Source organism: Canis aureus, chromosome 10 (genome assembly GCF_053574225.1).
Source record: "Canis aureus isolate CA01 chromosome 10, VMU_Caureus_v.1.0, whole genome shotgun sequence".
Lineage (NCBI taxonomy): Eukaryota > Metazoa > Chordata > Mammalia > Carnivora > Canidae > Canis > Canis aureus.
The window spans coordinates 47121245-47139271 of NC_135620.1; the positions used below are offsets into that span (position 1 = coordinate 47121245).

Sequence of the window (18027 nt, forward strand, 5' to 3'; positions counted from 1 at the left end):
ATAGACACTAGATTTAAAGACCAAACAGGCTGAAAATAAAAGAAAAAAGAAGTACTTTGTAAATAGCAAAACATATTTGGAATGGCTATACTAATATCAGACAAAACAGATTAAAAAACTTTTTAAATTTAAAATTATTAGTGAATATATAGTGCAATACTGGTTTCTGGAGAATTCAGTGATTCATCACTTACATACAACACCCAGTGCTCACCATAGCAAGTGCCTTCCTTAATATCCATCACCCATTTAACCCACCCCCCACCCACCTCCCTCCATCAACCCTCAGTTTGTTCTCTATCATTAAGAGTCTCTTATGGTTTGCTTCTCTTTCTCTTTTTTCTTCTTTCCCCCCTTCCCATATGTTCATCTGTTTTTCTTCTTAAATTCCACATGAGTAAGATCATATGGTATTTGTCTTTCTCTGATTTATTTCACTTAACATAATACTCTCTAGTCCCACCCACATCATAGCAAATGGCAAGATTTCATTTTTTCTGATGGCTAAGTAATAATAGTCCATTGTATATATATATAAAACACATCTTCTTTATTCATACATCAGTTGATGGACTTTTGGATCCTCTCCATAATTTGGCTATTGTTGATAATGCTACTATAAACATCAGAGTACATGTACTCCTTCAAATCTGTATTTTTGTATTCTTTGGGTAAATAACTAATAGTTCAATTGCTGGATTGTAGGGTAGCTCTATTTTTACCTTTTTGAGGAGTCTCTATACCGTTCTCCAGAGTAGCTGCACTAATTTGCATTCCTGCCAACAGTCCAAGAGGGTTCCCCCTTCTCCACATCCTCACCAACACCTGATGTTTCTTGTGTTGTTAACTTTAGCCATTCTGATAGGTGTGAGGTAGTATCTCATTGTTTTTTATTTGTATTTCCCTGATGCCAAGTGATAGAGCAATATTTCATGTGTTTGTTGGCCATATGTATGACTTCTTTGGAAGAACATCTGTTCGTGTCTTCTGCCCATTTCTTAACTGGATTACTTAGTTTTTGGGGGTGTTGAGTTTGATAAGTTCTTTATAGATTTTTGGATTCTATTCCTTTATCAGATAGGTAATTTGCAAATACCTTCTTCTATTCTGCAGGCTGCCTCTTAGTTTTGTTGACTGTTTCCTTTGTTGTACAGAAGCTTTTTATCTGAAGTCCCAATAGTTCATTTTTGTTTTTGTGTCCCTTGCCTTATGATACATATCTAGTGAGAAGTTGCTATGGCCAAGGTCAAAGAGGTTTCTGCCTGTGTTCTCCTCTAGGATTCTGATGGTTTCCTGTCTCACATTTAGGCCTTTCATCTATTTTGAATTTACTTTTGTGTATGGTATAAAAAAAGTGGTCCAGTTTTATTCTTCAGCATGTTGCTGTCCAGTTTTCCCAAAATTACTTGTTGAAGAGCTGATCTTTTTCCATTGGATTTTCTTTCCTACTTTGTTGAAGATTAGTTGGCCATATAGTAGTGGGTCCATTTCTGGGTTCTCTATTTTGTTCCATTCATCTTTGTACCTGTTTTTGTGCCAGCACCATAGTGCCTTGATGACCACAGCTTTGTAATATAGCTTAAAATCCAGAATTGTAATGCCTCCATTGTTTTTTCTTTTTCAGAATTGCTTTAGCTATTCGGGGTCATTTGTGGTTCCATACACATTTTAGGACTGTGTGTTCTAGCTCTGTGAAAAATGCTGTTTGTATTTTGATAGGAATTACATTATGTGTGTGGATTACTTTGGGTAGTATAGACATTTTAACAATGTTTGTTCTTCCAATCCACAAGAATAGAATGCTTTTCCATTTCTTTGTATCCTCTTCAATTTCTTTCATAAGTGTTCTACAGTTTTCAGCATACAGATCATTTACTTATTTAGTTAGGTTTATTCCTAGGTATCTTACTGTTTTTGAGACAATGTAGATTTTAAAACAAAAGTTGTTACTAGAGACAAAGACATGATAACATGTTCCATCAGAGAGACAGAATAATTATAAACAAATATGCCTCCAATAACAGAGCACCAAAATAGAAAAGGCAAAAGCTGACAGAACTCAAGTAAGAAATAACAATTCAACATTAAGAATGAAGACCTCAAGTTTCTCTCTTCTCTAGCTATCCAAGATGCCAAAAGGAAAGAAGGCTAAGGGGAAGAAGGTGGCCCTGGCCCCTGCTATTGCAAAGCAGCAGAAGGCCAAGAAGCTCGTCAGTTTCAGAAAAGGCCCAAGATTTTTGGCCTTGGATAAGATATCCAGCCCAAAAGGGACCTCGCCAGCTTTGTCAAATGGCCCTGCTATATCTAGCTGCAGCAGCAAAGGGCTACTCTGTATACATGTTTAAAAGTGTCTCCTGTGATTAATCAGTTCACCCAGGCCTTGGACCACCAAATAGCTACTCATTGGCTTAAGCTGGCCCATAGACCAGAAACAATGCAAGAGAAGAAGCAGGCTGAGGAGAAAGCTTCCAGAAAAGGGGATGTCCCCACTAAGAGGCCTCCTGCTCTTTGAGCTGGGGTTAATACTGTCACCACCACGGTGGAAAACAAGAAGGCTCAGCTGGTAGTGATTGTACATGATGTGGATCCTATTGAGCTTGGGGTCTTCCTGTCTGTTCTGTGTTGTAAGATGGGGGTTCCCTACTGCATTAACAAGGGGAAGCCAAGCTAGGGCATATGGTCCACAGGAAGACCTGCACTGTCACCTTCACACAGATTAACTTGAAAGACAAAGGAGCTCTGGCTAAGCTGGTGGAAGCCATCAGAACCAATTACAATGACATATATGATGAGATCCACTGCCACTGGGGAGGCAATATCCTGGGTCCAAACAATGGTGGTTCACAATGCCAAGTTGGAAAAGGCAAAAAAAAGCTTAAGAACTGGCCACCAAATTGGGTTAAGTACACACTGTTGAATTATCTATACTTAAAATAGAAAGTTCTCTTTCAGCCAGGGTCAAGGAGACCTCAATACTCAATCATGGAAACATGTCATATGGTGAAGAAAATAGAGCATTTCAACAACACTATGAATCAACTATACCTAGTAGACATCTATAGAATACTTCACGCAATAACAGCAGAATATATAAGCTTCTCAAGCACACATGGGACATTTCCCAAAACAGATCTTGTGTTAGGCCATAAAATAATCCTCAATAAATTTATTTTTTTAAGATTTTATTTATTTATTCATGAGAGGCAAAGGCATAGGAAGAGGGAGAAGCAGGCTCCTTGCAGGGAGCCCAATGCGGGACTCTATCCCCCGACCCAGGATCACACCCTGAGCAGAAGGCAGATGCTCAACTGCTGAACCACCCAGGTGTCCCAATTCTCAATAAATTTAAAAGGATTTACATCATACAAAGTATGTTCTCTGACCACAATAGTATCATATTACAAGTCAATAATGGGAAATTTGGGAAATCCACAAATATGTGGAACCTAAATTACACAATGGAGTAAGAAAAAAATCAAAAGGGAGATTTAAAAATTGAGATGCATATAAATAGAAACAATGTATCAGACCTTTTGAGATACAGCTAAAGCAGTGATTAGAGAATAACTGCTACTGCAAATGGCTTTATTAAAAAGATCTCAAATAACCTTGCCTTCCATCTTAAACTATAATTTTAATAACAAACTGAACCCAAAGAAATAGTAGGAAGGAAATAGTAAAGAGTGGAAATAAATGAAATAAAGAATTTCCTAAGATAGGATAACTAACAAAACTAAAAGTTGGTTCTTTAAAAAGATCAACAAAATTGACAAAACTTTGGCAAGGGTGATCAAGAAAAAAGAAAGAGACTCAAATTACTGAAATCAATGATTAAAGAGGAGGCATCACTATAGAACTGACAAAAATAAAAATAATTCTAAAGGAACACGACAAACACTATATGTATGGAATACCATGTACTAACATATTAGAAAATTTAGATGAAATGGGAAATTCTACAAAAATAAAACCTCCTGAAATTGACTCAAGTTGACCTGAGATGAATTAGTAATTAAAAAGAAATTCCCACAAGCCCACCTCACTGATGAATTCTCCAATATTTAAAGATGTTTTTTTAAAAAAGGAATAGAAACCATTCACAAAATCCTCCAAAAAGACAGAACTCTTTCCATCTCGTTCTATTATAACCCTGAAACGCAAAAACAAAGTTACCACAAGCAAATACAATGTTTATCACCAGAGAAATAAAGAAATGTGGTATCACATTATAAAATATTCAGCTTTCAAAAAGAATGAAATTCTGATATGTGCTACAACATGAATGAACTTTGAAAACATTATACTAAGTCAACAAAGCCAGACACAAAAGGACAAATATCACCTGAGTCCACTCAGATGGGGTACCTAGAGTAAGCAAATTCACTGAGACAGAAAGTCAAACAGAGGCTGCCTGGAGTTTAAGGAAGAGAAGAATGACAAGTTACTCTTTAATAGATACAAAGTTTGTTTGGGATGAAGAAAGAGCTCTGGAAATAGTAGTATTGGTTAAACAACACTGTGAGTATATCCAATACCACTAAATTGTGCACCTAAAGTGGTTAAAATGGGAAATTTTGTGTCATGCATATTTTATCACAATTAAAACAGTAGTATTTTAATAAGAAAGTTACAGACTGATGTCTGTAGACCTGATTAATAATGACACAAAAATCCTCAATAAAATTCTAGTATATTGAATCTAGTGACACAGGGTTATACACCATAACCAAGGGGGTTTATACAAGAAATGCATTAAAGATAAAAACAAAAATACCACCCACACACACAAACAAAAATAACCCAACCCACAACCATGTAATATACTACATTAATTGTCATACAGTTTTTGCCCTGTATTCATCTCAAGAGATATGGAAAAAAGTCTTTAAGAAAATCCAACACAATAAGCCACTTAACCTAGGAATAGAAGGGAACTTCTTCAACCTGATAAAGGACATGCAAAAACAAAACAATCCACAATTACCACTGTATTTAATGAAGAATGACTTGTTCCTTTATGGAAAGGAATAAGACAAGGATGCCCCCCCACCCTCTCTACTTAATATTCTACTGGAAGTTTGTGCTAGGGAAATTAGGCAAGAAAATGATACAAAATGTACCCAGATTGGAAAGGAAGAAGTACTACCTTTATTTGCAGATGATATGATCTTGGTTAAAGAAAATCTCAAGGAATTCACTAAAAACTAGTAGAATAAACAGGTACTGCAAGGTTTCAAGATTCAAGATAAAATTATCAATTGTATTTTTATACACCAGCTATGAACAATCTGAAAATAAAATTTAAAAAAATTCCATTTGTAGTACTAAAAAGATCATAACACCTAAGAATAAATTTAACAAAAAATTTCAAGAATTGTACTCTAAAAACTATAAAACCTGTTGAAAGGAATTAAAAGGGGATAAATAAATGGGAAGACATTCCATGTTCATTGTTCACAATTTTTAATATTGTTAAATGATAATCTACTACAAATTGATCTCTAGATTCCAAGCAATCTCTATTAAAATTGTAACTCAATATTTTCATAGAAGATATTAGCTGCACCTAAAAGTTCTATGTCAATGCCAGGGACCAAAATAATTTGAAAAATTTAGCAAACTTATAGGAGTCACAGTTCCAACTTTAACAATTGCTACACAAAACTACAGTAATTAAGATTGTGTAGTACTGGCACAAGGTAGAAATATGATCAATGAAACAGAATCAGAGTCAAGAATTCATGGTCCTTTATATTTAATATTAGTGATCAAATGATTTTTGACAACGTTGACAAGGAAAATAAATGGTGAAAGAACAGTCTTTTCAACAACTGATGCTATGACAACTGGACATCCTTGTGCAAAAATCATGTAAAAAATGGATCATATACCTAAATGTATTAACTAAAACTTGTAAAACTCAAAGGAAAAAAATAAAATAGGAATAAATCTTTGTTATCTTGGTTTCTTAGATATGATACCAAATGCACAAGCAACAAAGAAAAACAGATGAATTGGAATACATCAAAATGAAGAACTTTTTGTACTGCAAAGAATATCATCAAAAAGTGAGAATACAACCCAAAGAAAAAAAGATTTGCAAATGGTCAATCTGCTAAGAAGCTTGTATCCAGAATATATAAAGATCTCTTAAACCTCTACAGTCTTACAATATCCATTTATGTACAAATGTTCATTAATAGCCAATAAGTGGCTATTACTCAAATGTCCATCAACTTGATAAATGGATGGATATATCCATAAAACAGTATTAAGCAAGAAGAAATGAAGTAATGATAACATGCTACAAAATGGATGACCCTTGAAAATAGTATGCTAAGTGAAAACATTAAGCTGGTCAAAACAGAACCCCATATTATAGGATTCATTTTTCTAGAAATGACCAGAATAGCAAATTGTAGAGAAAGTAAATGAGTGGTTGAATATGGCTAGGAGATACGGAGGGCTAGGGGTATGACACCTAAATGGTACAGGAGATCTTTCTGGGGTGATGGAAATGTTTTAAAATTGATTGTAATGGTTGTACAAGTGGGGGACTTGAGTATACTAAGTTGCTAGTATGTACACATTAAATGGGTGAATTAATGTAGAATGTGAAGCATAGCTCAATAGAGCTGCTAAAGAGAATCCCCGAGTTCCTCCTCACTCTTAATAAAAGAATCTGTTAAGGTGACAACTTCACTTACATCCCAAATGTTTCTAGCACCTGGTAGCTCACCTCTTTTTGAAGCAGCAACGGTATGGGCAGCATATCAGTTATAAAGGTCTTCCTCATAAGCGATGTGAAACCTGGCTCTTGTTGCATTCACTCCCAGAGCAATGGGAATTAACCTCAATCAGAGATGATGGCACTACTAAGTCCAACTCTAGTGCTCAGATGTTTATATGTTTGTGTAACAGTAATTAGAGATTTTAACAGAAAAATGCTTGAAAGATTAGAATTCTGTAAATATTGGACGTGAATTGCAATAATCATTTGGAACTAAGTAGTGTCTCTCTCTCTCTTAGAGCACTTATTCCATGTAGGGAGTCATAGTTCCCCGACTCCTTATTACTCACACAGCCCACAAAGGTTCTTGAAGATACAGACGGGGATGAGAGCCATAGCAACTGCTATTGATTTGAAAGGTTTTGAAAAAAAGGTTTAGAGTAGGATTTCCAAACACAAGTACCTCCAAGAGACCAGGCCTGGACCATAAATGAGAGTAAATAGGTGTATGTAGTAGGGAGTAGTGGAGACTATGGCTCACTAGACAGTATATGCCCCAAAAAAGGAGGGGAGACAATACTCAGATTAATATACCGCTGGCCTTGATAAGAAAATCATGGGACTCGGCCAGTTTTTGTCACTAGAGCAGCCAGGATACTCTTGACAACTTAAGAAGACCAGGCAAGTCCTCCAGGAACTGGTCCCACGGCCTAGTTTCAAAAAAGAAGTGAAGAGAAAATGAATGAAGTTGTTTGCTAATTGTACCCCATAAGTTTTTTTTTATTCAACACAAAAGCTATGAAGTATGTGTGGGTCTCTAGATATACTGTATTATTCTGTACTGACCTTGTGAAGAGCCTCATCCTCTGTTTTATAAACTCTCAAATACTTCTCAACAAAGAGATTGACATAGTGTTGTCTCACTTCCTCAGGGACTTTGGAAGAGGATTCTGGTGTGACCAAAGCCCGCTTGCGATGAGCCACCCTGTATTTTGGCATCTTGTTAAATACAGAGTTGTTGATTAGAGAAAAGAAAAACACATGTTTCTGTTTAACATTTCTACTATGTGTATGAAAGAAGTTAAACTCTCAGGTAAGTTCTACAGTAATGAAATTCAAAAATAATGTCCAGTTTTAAATTTCTTAAAAATAGAATAGTATGAGGCATAAAAGGGCCTACACGCACAAGAGTTTACTGTGACACTGCTGGGTCTGTGCTGTTATCTCCGTGTACCCCACTGGAGCTGACCTGAGTACTCAACTCCTCTCTCTACTCCCCACACCTGCAATTGCAGAGCTCTGATGTGCTCCTCTGCCCAGCATATAGGAAAGTCTGCCCCTTACCCATTCTTAAAACAAATGCATGTCCCAATGTCAGTTACCATTTCACAAAGAAAAATGCTCAGACTTAAATAAGATTTATGCAGAATGTGTGAATCCTCAGTTAAATGATCCCAGGTATAAACAATTTTAGCATGCCTCTTGAAGAATGTATAAAGACTATGAGAACTCTAAAATCAGTTAATCTGCCTCACTTTTTTTGGGGAAAAAAAAGTCAATATTACACTTCTCTGCATTGTTGGGTTGTAGCTCAGAGGCATTTTAGGGAAGAAGAAAGCCTTAAAATTGACAAGTGGTTTTCTGCTGAAGAATACTTAGTAAACAGGGGAAAAAAGTCACTGCCACAAATAGAAAAATAAATAAAGGGGGAAGGTTATATTACATTACTGATAGCATTATTTACTAAAGGTCTGCCTGCCTGCCTGCTTGCATTCTCTCTCTCTCTCTCTCCCTCTCACTCACACATACACAAGACTCACAGGATGTCTCTTGAAAGGTATATTCCAATGTGAAATTTTCCTTTGAAAAAAAATTGAGCAGTCTTAAATTAATCCTAGCCACAGAGGTTTTAGGTCTAAGAATATGCCTAGTATTTCCATGGACAGGATAAATAAAATAGCTGAATGTGACTTTCAGACATAAATTTCATCATTTTCATAAAATGAAAATAACTGTATCTAACAGTAACCAAGAAAAGTGGAAACTTCTCTCTGGCGTCTGGCATTTATCTGAAGGCAGGATCTCCAGAAAAAAAAAAAAAAGAGTATAAGCACTCTCTCAGGGACTCTATGTATAGACAGGAAAGTTGGTTATCAGAAATAAAACTCTAGTCTTCAGACTTAGTTTATAATACCTTTATAGGAATAGAAGCAATACTTTTCACAGGAATGTGTGCTCTGCTTAGCTTTGCAGTTGGCTTTTCCCTTGACAGAACAACATCCACATGAAGGCCACTTGATATAAGCAAATTTTCTAAGAAGTTTTAAAGAACAAGAAAAAAAAAAGGTAAGTTTTAGTGATCTTACCCTCAGATGATTAATTTAGTTACCAATTTAAGGTTTTATAATACTTCCTTTATAGACTCTATATTTTTTCTGGAAACAAAATGTAAACATGAAAAAAATCCCAATAGCTAATCCCAATATAAACCAGAAGAACAAATTTAGACAATTTATAAGGCTATTCATTCCACGTAGAAATACTGCAAAATATTACCTCTTATGGCTTAGCATTTAAGGATAAACAGCATAAATGATTTAAATATCATGCTAACCTTATTGTTTCACATAAAGCTCCATGTGAACAACTTAACTGTAATTGGTAATACGTGGACTTCATAGGAAAGGTTCTTTAAAATAAGGTAAAATTCCATTTCTTAACTAAATGATTTTCTCATACCTCCTGAGGCTTTCCTTTGGGCCTGAGAGATCGGATATGCAAATATGGTTTTATTTTGTTCTGACCCGGCAGCAAGAAAAGCCTGCTTACTCCTGATGTCAGCCATTATCTGCACTGCCTGTTGCTGGGCCTGAGGGATTCCAGGATGACTAATTAGTGGTGGAACTGGCTCCCTGAATGGGCTAATGATCTCCTTACTGGTTGGAACCTACAAAGCATCACAGAAAATGCAAAATGATTTAAAAATGTGAGAAGACAGATCATTTCACTTTTTCTCTTTGCACAGAGGCTTTTGGAATTGACTACATTTATAATACCCCATGTAATACAATACACACATAAATGGAGTATTCTCAGAAATAATCTGAGAAAAAAAAATGGAATCTTTAAAGCATGTAAGAAAATTTCCTTGAAATAAGAGAAAACGTTATTTCTCATATGAAAATGACACAACTTCATATGCAGGTAAAAATGTTAACAAAACAGCTAACGGTAAGACATATCCTACCAACGTTACTGGAATTTGAAGTCAAGGAAAGAATGCTTTAGGTAACCCAGCAGAAGTATCAGGTGACACATTCAGGGAGAAACAGCAGGCTAACATCAGACTTCTCTACAGCAACATTCAGTATAAAAAGAGAATGGAACACCAGAAAGGATGTTCAGCTTGATTAATAACAAAATAAATGTCACAGAAAACAAGGAAATAAAATTTCACCCAGATGGATGGGTTTTTAAAAAAATTTAATACCCATTTTTGGTAAAGGTTTGTGGAAAGGTTGTGAAATACTATATAGAGCTGTACACTGCTACAACCCTTCTGGAAGGCAATTTGGCAACATACTTTTACAGTGTTAAAACTCTATCTTCCTTTGTCCTGTTACTTCCATTTGTGAGACTTTATTTTAAGGGAGAAAAAATTAAAGGGAGATAATGTTAGCTTCCACAATTTTTTTCCTAAGGAGAAAGAAACTACTTTATTAAATACCTATATATCTGACCCTTGGATAGATACTCAATATCTTCATTTCACAGATAAAGAAAATGAGGCTCAGAGAAATTAAATAACTTGCCCAAGGACATCGAACTATTGTGCGAAGAACCAGAACCCAAGTTCTCTTTTGGGACTTGGAAGCATAAACTTTTTTTATATATGCATAAGATTCTACTGCCAATGTACACCAAGTACAAATAACACAGAATAGAGCTGAGAAATGCAGTTTGTTAAATGGTACTTTTTAACACAAAAGTGGTAGAGGAATACTACTCACAGCAGTGTCTATTTAGCTTCTTTACATGCCGTAAAGGAACTTCAGCATATACAATGTTACAGGAAGTTTAAAGGACTTTGGAAATCTATAGCCCATTCCCCTTATTCACAATACTTAATGTTCTATAGGGTCCCACAAACAAGCATTAGTGAGTATTGAACCGTTGCTCCTGGGGCAAACGTAGAGTTCGGTTCAGGTGAGTCTCTGGTCACATTTCTGTTAACCAATCAATAACTTAACCTTGTTTTATGTGTGTTTCTGTTTAAAGACTCTTAGTATATATTGCTGATTCGTGAACAGTGAACTTGTGGTCAACAGCACTGTATCTCGTGCCTATACAAAGCTTATCTAAGACATCTTCTCTGTGAGGCACATCACAGGCTTCTTGCTCTCAGAAACACTAGACAACCCTATACTTGGCCATTTTAATCAGCAAAATTACCAATACCACAAACATTCAAAGAACATGGCACTCAGTAGATTGAGAAAAGGGCGAATGTTAACAGAACGAGAGCTGAAACAAGAAGGCAATATAGCCGTGTTCAATCTTAGCTGGGAATGTGTGTGTGAGGCATTTACTTTTTATTTATTTATTTTTTTGTCATTATGCAGGCTGACAAAGGACCACAAAAACGAGTCCTTATTTTAAGGTTACAAATTACTTTCAGTGAATAGGTGAATTCGTAAATACAGAATCTGAAAATAATGAGGTTTTTTTAAAAGATTTTATTTATTCATTCATGAGAGACAGAGAGAGAGAGATAGGCAGAGATATAGGCAGAGAGAGAAGCAGGCTCCATGCAGGGAGCCCGACGTGGGACTCAATCCCGGGACTCCAGGATCATGCATGCCCTGGGCTGAAGGGAGGCACTCAACCGCTGGGTGTCCCAAATAATGAGGACTGACCATAGAAATCTATAGTTAAAAAGCTATGCAATAACAACTTACCTGCTTTTAATCAAAATGTTAGATGATTGGGGGGGGAGGGGGATGAAATGAAGGATGCAGAAAATGCTTACAAGGAGGAATCCACTTATTGAGTGTCCACTTGTGCCCCCAGATGGATAACAAGACAGCAAGTACTGGAACATACTTAAAGCTCAGAATGACAAGGCATGCACTTTGTAAAATCATGCGCTCTGCAAGTGAGGAACTAAAAAACTCACATCAAACTTGGCAATATGTGCAATTCTCCTTTTTGGTCCAGAAGTGTTTTGACAATACAACATCTCTAATTCCATTTGCTTTCCTGAAGCCTAGTGGGAAAAAGATAAGAATTATCCAATTTTAGCAGAGTAAAGGCAAATCTAGCACGATTCCTGAAAAGCCACGGGAATCCAAGCTACCAAATACTGGGCGACTTATTAAGAAATAATTCACAAAAAAATAATTTGAATTTGACATGCATACACTACTATAGAAGATTTCTCTAAGTTGGGAAATCAACTGTAAGCTGCTGTATGTAGTACCACAGCCTCTGGAATCTGTCAAGTCTATGAGACACTATAGCTGGCCAGTTATCAAGGCTTTTGCCTTGTCGTTCCAATATATTACTGATCACAAGAATCAGTATGTATTATATACACATTATAGAATTCATATTTCCATAGAGTTTAGAATAAAGTATGCACTTAAGGGAAACTCCTTTAAATTTAGGAAAAAGATTAAAAAAAAAAACTGGACTGACCTGTTTAGTAGTCTCTCTACAAGCTTCACTTTCTGTGAACTCAGTGAAAATCTGTAGACATTCCTTCATCGTGTCGTCATAATCAGAGGGAGTGTCCTCTTCAGTATGTTCCTTATCAAAATCAAATTCGACTAACTTGTGGTCTTCAAAAGTAGTGAAGTCTTGACTATCATCTTGTTCTCTCAGCACTTTGTCTTCCGCATGCTCATCCGGGGAAGAGATTTGGGGCTGGCTTGAGTAACGACATTCACTTTCTTCATTCTGAGAATCATAAATTGTTTTTATGTATTTTTTACTCTGTGGGTAATTATCATCATGGATTCTGTTCCGTATTTCTCTGTCACTGAGAGGTGCACAAGATATACTTCCTTCTGAAATACAGACATAGTTTCTCTCACCACCAAAGCTTCCCATCTCAGACATGTGGTTTTTCACATCATACAAGTTTATGTTACTTTTTTTAACTAGGGAGTTTTGCATGAGCAATTTTGGTGGTTCTGATTTGTTACCATCATCATCTATCAGTGTGGTTGGTTGGGTTTTATCTATTTTTTCCTCTTCGGTGCCACTTATTTGAAGATTTCTCTCCTCTGAGGACATTATATGTATCCTTTCGTCTATATTCTGATATTTGAAGCCTCTCAATGGTTTAGATTTCTTAGCAATAGGCATGATTGGAGGTACATCCATTACAAGGTCATCTTCATCAGATTCTTGAAGATTTATCATAATTCTTATTGGTGAAACATAAGGTCTTTGGCTCTCCTGGGGCTTGTGGCAATTTTCACCCACAGATTTTTTCCAGGTGCAGAGGTGTCGTGTATCAGTCTTATCTTGCCCTGCTTTCGATGCCCCAAGCAGCCCTGCAGAATAATTCAGCAAGGGATCATATTCTAGATCCGTTGCCGGACATTTGTGGTCCAGCACATACTTTCTAGGCTGACTCTCTTCGTTCTTTGATGGTTCATTCCACTTCTGCTTTGGAAGTAGGCTATTATATTCAAGAACATCTTGCCTCATATTTTTGTCACTCCGGGAGGCGATGTGGCTTTGAGATAGTTCTTCAAGTGTTAAAGTTAACTTGGAGAACCTCTCCTGCTTTTCTTCAACTTCAGTCTTGACAGATTCAATTTCTTTGTTGAGCCTTTCCAGTTCTTCCATAGTTGTACCTAGTTTTGTCAATAGAAGAAGAGTTTTATCTTTGCAAATCACTTCGGATGAAATGCAGACTCTAGAATACCCTGGACAAGTAGCTTACTATCAAAAGGACATTAACTCCTCCAAACCCAGGTGTTCACAGGGGTGGTTTACTAACTGATCGGTTCTTAGAAGCAGAATGAGAAGTCAAGGCTAGCTCTCTTGAAGTCTTTCAAATAATGAGCCCTTCTCCATGAGTGATTAAAGAACATTCGTACCTCGTTATTAGAGTGACTATCTACCAGTGGGCAGGCCAGTTTTGCATATAATTATTGAACTGTGTCAAACGTGATACAGTTTGGATATACCCCATTCACCCTATTATTTACCAACCAGTGACCATTTGAAAATGATTCAAAAGCTAAATGCCGTTTACATGGAATTGTACATAGTTTCATACACCAATACATCTTCCCAGTTATAAGAAAAATTCATTTAAAACATTAGTCTTTCCTAAATTCAGTGGGCCTCAAAATTTTCATTGAGGTCCCTGGTATTCTATTCTACTGATTGCCTCAAATATAAAACACCTCTCCCACACACATTGATCATAAAAAAAAAAAAAAAAATTCTTAAAAAAAAATTGGTCACTAAAACTCCAAGCAGCTGGATTCACACTCCTAAGGAAAAGCCAGGATACTAACAAGATATAAGGCTTGTGGTAACGGCTGTTCACAACACCTGGCAGCATCCTCCTGACTTTTCAGTAAGGAAATCACAAGTTTTTTCCCTCTTTCCAAGGTACATTTTCCTATATCATTTATAGGACAATTTACACACTTCCCTCTTCTCTCAAACAAGAGATTTCAGATTTAAGATGTGGTCCCAATGTTTGAAGCTCTGAATTCATTTTAGAGAATCCCCATGTTTTGCTAACACACACATGCTTCTTTACCCTACCAGCTCCCTCCTGACTCAATAGCCTTTTGTTTTCTATTAAGAAATTAACTCTGCTGAAATCCAAAACAAGGTGTTACAAAAGCGTATGGCATTTGGGGGGAGGAGGGAGAAGGCAAAAAGCAAGCACAAGAATGAAAATCATCCCAGAATCCAACAAACGCCTGGATCTAATTTCTCTTTCAATAAACTTGAACAGGGGACTAAACTCTGGGTAATCAGTCAGAATTGCATTTTAGCATAATCTGTGTGGTTTTTTTTTTTTTTTCGGTTGCCTTCATTCAGGAAAGACTGTTTAGGCACTGCTTTGGGGAGCTATTGGGGAAAAAAAAAAGTGATTATACTTTCTATGTCACAAGTTTAAAAAAAAAAAAATCCCCCCATCAGAAGCTACATGCAGAGGGCTAATTTTGAGGGCTAAACCTTCGCCCAGGCGAAGATTAGAGGGGACCGAGGGGAGTTCCTCTGGACTGTAAATACTTTTTGCTCCAACCAGGGTCCCGCCTCACCTCCTTTTCACCAGAGCACAGAAAACCCCTTATGATAATCCCACACAGGGGAGGGCGGCAAGGAGAGAGGAGAAGCCCACACAAGCCCACGCCCCACCATCCCACGGCCCGCAAACCTGGGCAGGCCGCCGCCGTGGCCCGCGCGCCCCGAGCCGCGCATCCCGGTCCGCAGCCTGGAGGCCACCGGCCCCGCCCCCACGCGTGACCCCGCCCCGCCCCGCCCCGCCCACCTGCGGGCGGAGCCACCGCGCAGAGCCCGGCAGGTGCGCACAGCTGTCGCTCACGGGGCGGAGGGGCGCATCCTCTGGACCCGAGACACAAGTTCTTAAGACAGCCAGCCCCCTCCGTCCTGCTGACCCCTCTGCACCCCGCCCCCCGCCTCAGGAGTCTGGCGACCACCCAGAAGGCCTAAGGATAACGCCCTCGGTCAGGACCCGCCCATAGCACCCTTACTGCTCGACTTAGAATGTACTTCCCACGCGAGGGACAAAGGGCAAATAAAGGTCGGCACTAAGGCTCCTGATGCTGGGTGTGTGGTGCTGGGGAGATTGACTCTTGGGGACTCTGGGACAACTTGGTTCCTCTTCCTAACGCAAGCGCTTGTTTTTCTCTTGTAATAGCCACTCTGTAGGAATTGCCCTTGAATGGCCATGGGAGAGGAAAAGAGATTAGAGTCCCTCCTTGAGGGCTGAGGAACAGGCCGAGAGTACGGGCACCAGGGAAAGGAAACAGGAGGGTGTTTCAGAATGCAGGGGAGACAGGGGAGTTAAAACGGAATTGTTTCGTTTTTGTTTTTGTTTTTTTTATGTCCTGTCAAGGGAAATATCCAGAGAACCTCAGGAAACGCAGGTTTGGTAGAAGACAAATCAGAAGCTCCCCCACGACGCCCCCACACTAGCCTGGTCTGTGGGACCCTCTTCTTGCTTCTAGACTAGGAAGTGAGGAGAAAGAGGTGGAAGCCAGTAGGGATTACCTGATATTTTTCATGCCCACTGATGAGAAGCCAAGTTTTAAAAATATAGTTGATATCTCTTGGTCATTTTTAGCCACCGTCATGCTATATTGATTAACTTTCTCACTATAATGCTTTTTTAGTACTGGAGATGAGTTGGGTGATTGAAACGTAACTTACACCTGCTTCTGTTCAAGGAGATTCTCGACACCTCTCAAGGGTGGGTGGAGAAAACAGGTGGGAATGGTCGGTAGACATCCCCTCCTCAAGCCCACCTGAGGCTCTTTCCATGAGCTCTTTCTCACCCATGGATTCAACACGGCTTCTCCGCATCTGGAGTACTTCCAAGCAGCTGCAATCATCTGCCTCACTCAGTTCCCCCCGCATTTCCTGGTGCCAGAACTGGCAATACAAATGCTAGTACTGACCCCTGGGGCTGTCAAAAGGGCATGGCAAATGGCAAAAGTAACCCACAGCGAGCAGCATGGGCTCACAGTCACCCCCACTGGCTCAGGAACTGCCCTCTAGGAGCTAGGCCTGAGGTGAGCTGCTAAGCCACTTCTTGTCCCGGAAGGGTCGGTTTTATATAGTCTGTAGCTTCTGAGCTTTCCCAACCAATGGTGAGACGGGGGGCTGAGATAGAGCAGAAATCAGGGAGTTAGCTAATGACTCAGAATAGGTTGGTAAGGGACCTGGCAGGTGAGTGTAAAGAGTGTGTCTGTCTTCTATGCAGAAAGTTTATAGAGACCTAAGCTAGAGGTAGGGAAAACAATTTCCCAAGAACTAAAAGGACCCTTAAGGAACCTCCTGCGGTATGTATGTGGGGCCTGCCTTGCTGCTAAACAACCTCTTTTGACTTTTATGTTTGACTAGTAACCTTCCTGGATCACAGAGAGGAACTCACTTTGGAAACACATCTTAGCTTTGCCCCCTCTCCAACAGGTGATCTTAGGCAGGCTATCTGATTTGCCTGAGTTTTCATTTCTTGATCTGTGAGATAAATGTGCCTTTAATAGGGTAGTAGAATTCAGCATGATGTAATGTACCAGACTGCCTAGCATAAAGTAGATGAGAATTTAGGAAGATGATAAAACCTAAGTCCTCCCCACCGCCCCAGCTCCACACATATCTACAAAAGACCTGATGCATATTCCTAAAATCCCTCCATTTGAAACTAATTCCTCAAAGCAAAATAATATCCATATTCCATTCGTCTTCTTTGTAAACTGAAATACATCTGGGATGGATGACCTCATAAGTGATGGATAACTGGATAATTTTTAAACGAGAATGCTAAGAGTCTTATAATGATCTGAAGTGGCACTTGTACCCCAATGTTTATAGTAGCCATGTCCAAACCATGGAAGTAGACAACCTATTGAGAGCGCCCAGATGTCCATCGACAGATGGATAAAGAAGATAGGATATGTAACCGAAATCTTGCCACTTGCAATGACGTGGATGGAACTAGAGGGTATTATACTAAGCAACATAACTCGATCAGGGAAAGACAATTGTATGATTTCACTCATGTGGAATTTAAAAACCTAAACAGGGGAGGATAGGGGAAGGGAGGAAAAAAAATACACAAAATTAGAGAGGGAGACAAATCATAAGAGACTCTCAACTCTAGGAAACAAACTGAGGGTTGCTGGAGGGGAGGTGAGTGGGGTGACAAAATAAGTGGATGATGGGCATGTGAATGTAATGAGCACTGGGTGTTATATGCAGCTGATGAATAACTGCACTCTACCTCTGAAACTAATGATACACTATGTCAGTTGAATTTAAAAAAAATATTAAGTGATAAAATTATGAAAAGAACGCTAGGAGTCTCTAGTACTACTTTAGTTTCATTTCTTGACAGGGCGGGACTCTTTAGTCAGTAAAACATGAACAAGGTGTTCTTTTTGCTTTGGTGAGGGGGAGTGGGGTGTAGGTAGTGGTGATTACCTTGAAAGTCCTCAAAATGCCCCCAGATAAGATAGGTACCTAAATGTCCTCATTTTAAAGCAAACCAGTCTAGAGTGAATACTTTTCATAAG

The 18027-nt window shown here is 38.5% G+C and overlaps 1 protein-coding gene and 1 pseudogene across 1 annotated transcript in view; one reads left to right on the forward strand and one right to left on the reverse strand.

The window, feature by feature from the left end:
- Positions 1 to 15218, reverse strand: part of LOC144321532 (RNA exonuclease 1 homolog) — a 37266-nt gene extending 22048 nt beyond the window's left edge. The window contains exons 1-6 of the mRNA XM_077910918.1: positions 15147 to 15218; positions 12428 to 13596; positions 11907 to 11996; positions 9470 to 9677; positions 8925 to 9043; positions 7577 to 7729 (exon numbers count right to left, since the gene is read on the reverse strand). Of these exons, the coding sequence (XP_077767044.1) occupies positions 7577 to 7729; positions 8925 to 9043; positions 9470 to 9677; positions 11907 to 11996; positions 12428 to 13588 (1731 nt within the window). The 5' untranslated portion in view covers positions 13589 to 13596; positions 15147 to 15218. The remainder of the gene's footprint in view (positions 1 to 7576; positions 7730 to 8924; positions 9044 to 9469; positions 9678 to 11906; positions 11997 to 12427; positions 13597 to 15146) is intronic.
- LOC144322793 (large ribosomal subunit protein eL8 pseudogene) lies at positions 2130 to 2937 on the forward strand (annotated as a pseudogene).
- Positions 15219 to 18027: the final 2809 nt, after the last annotated feature.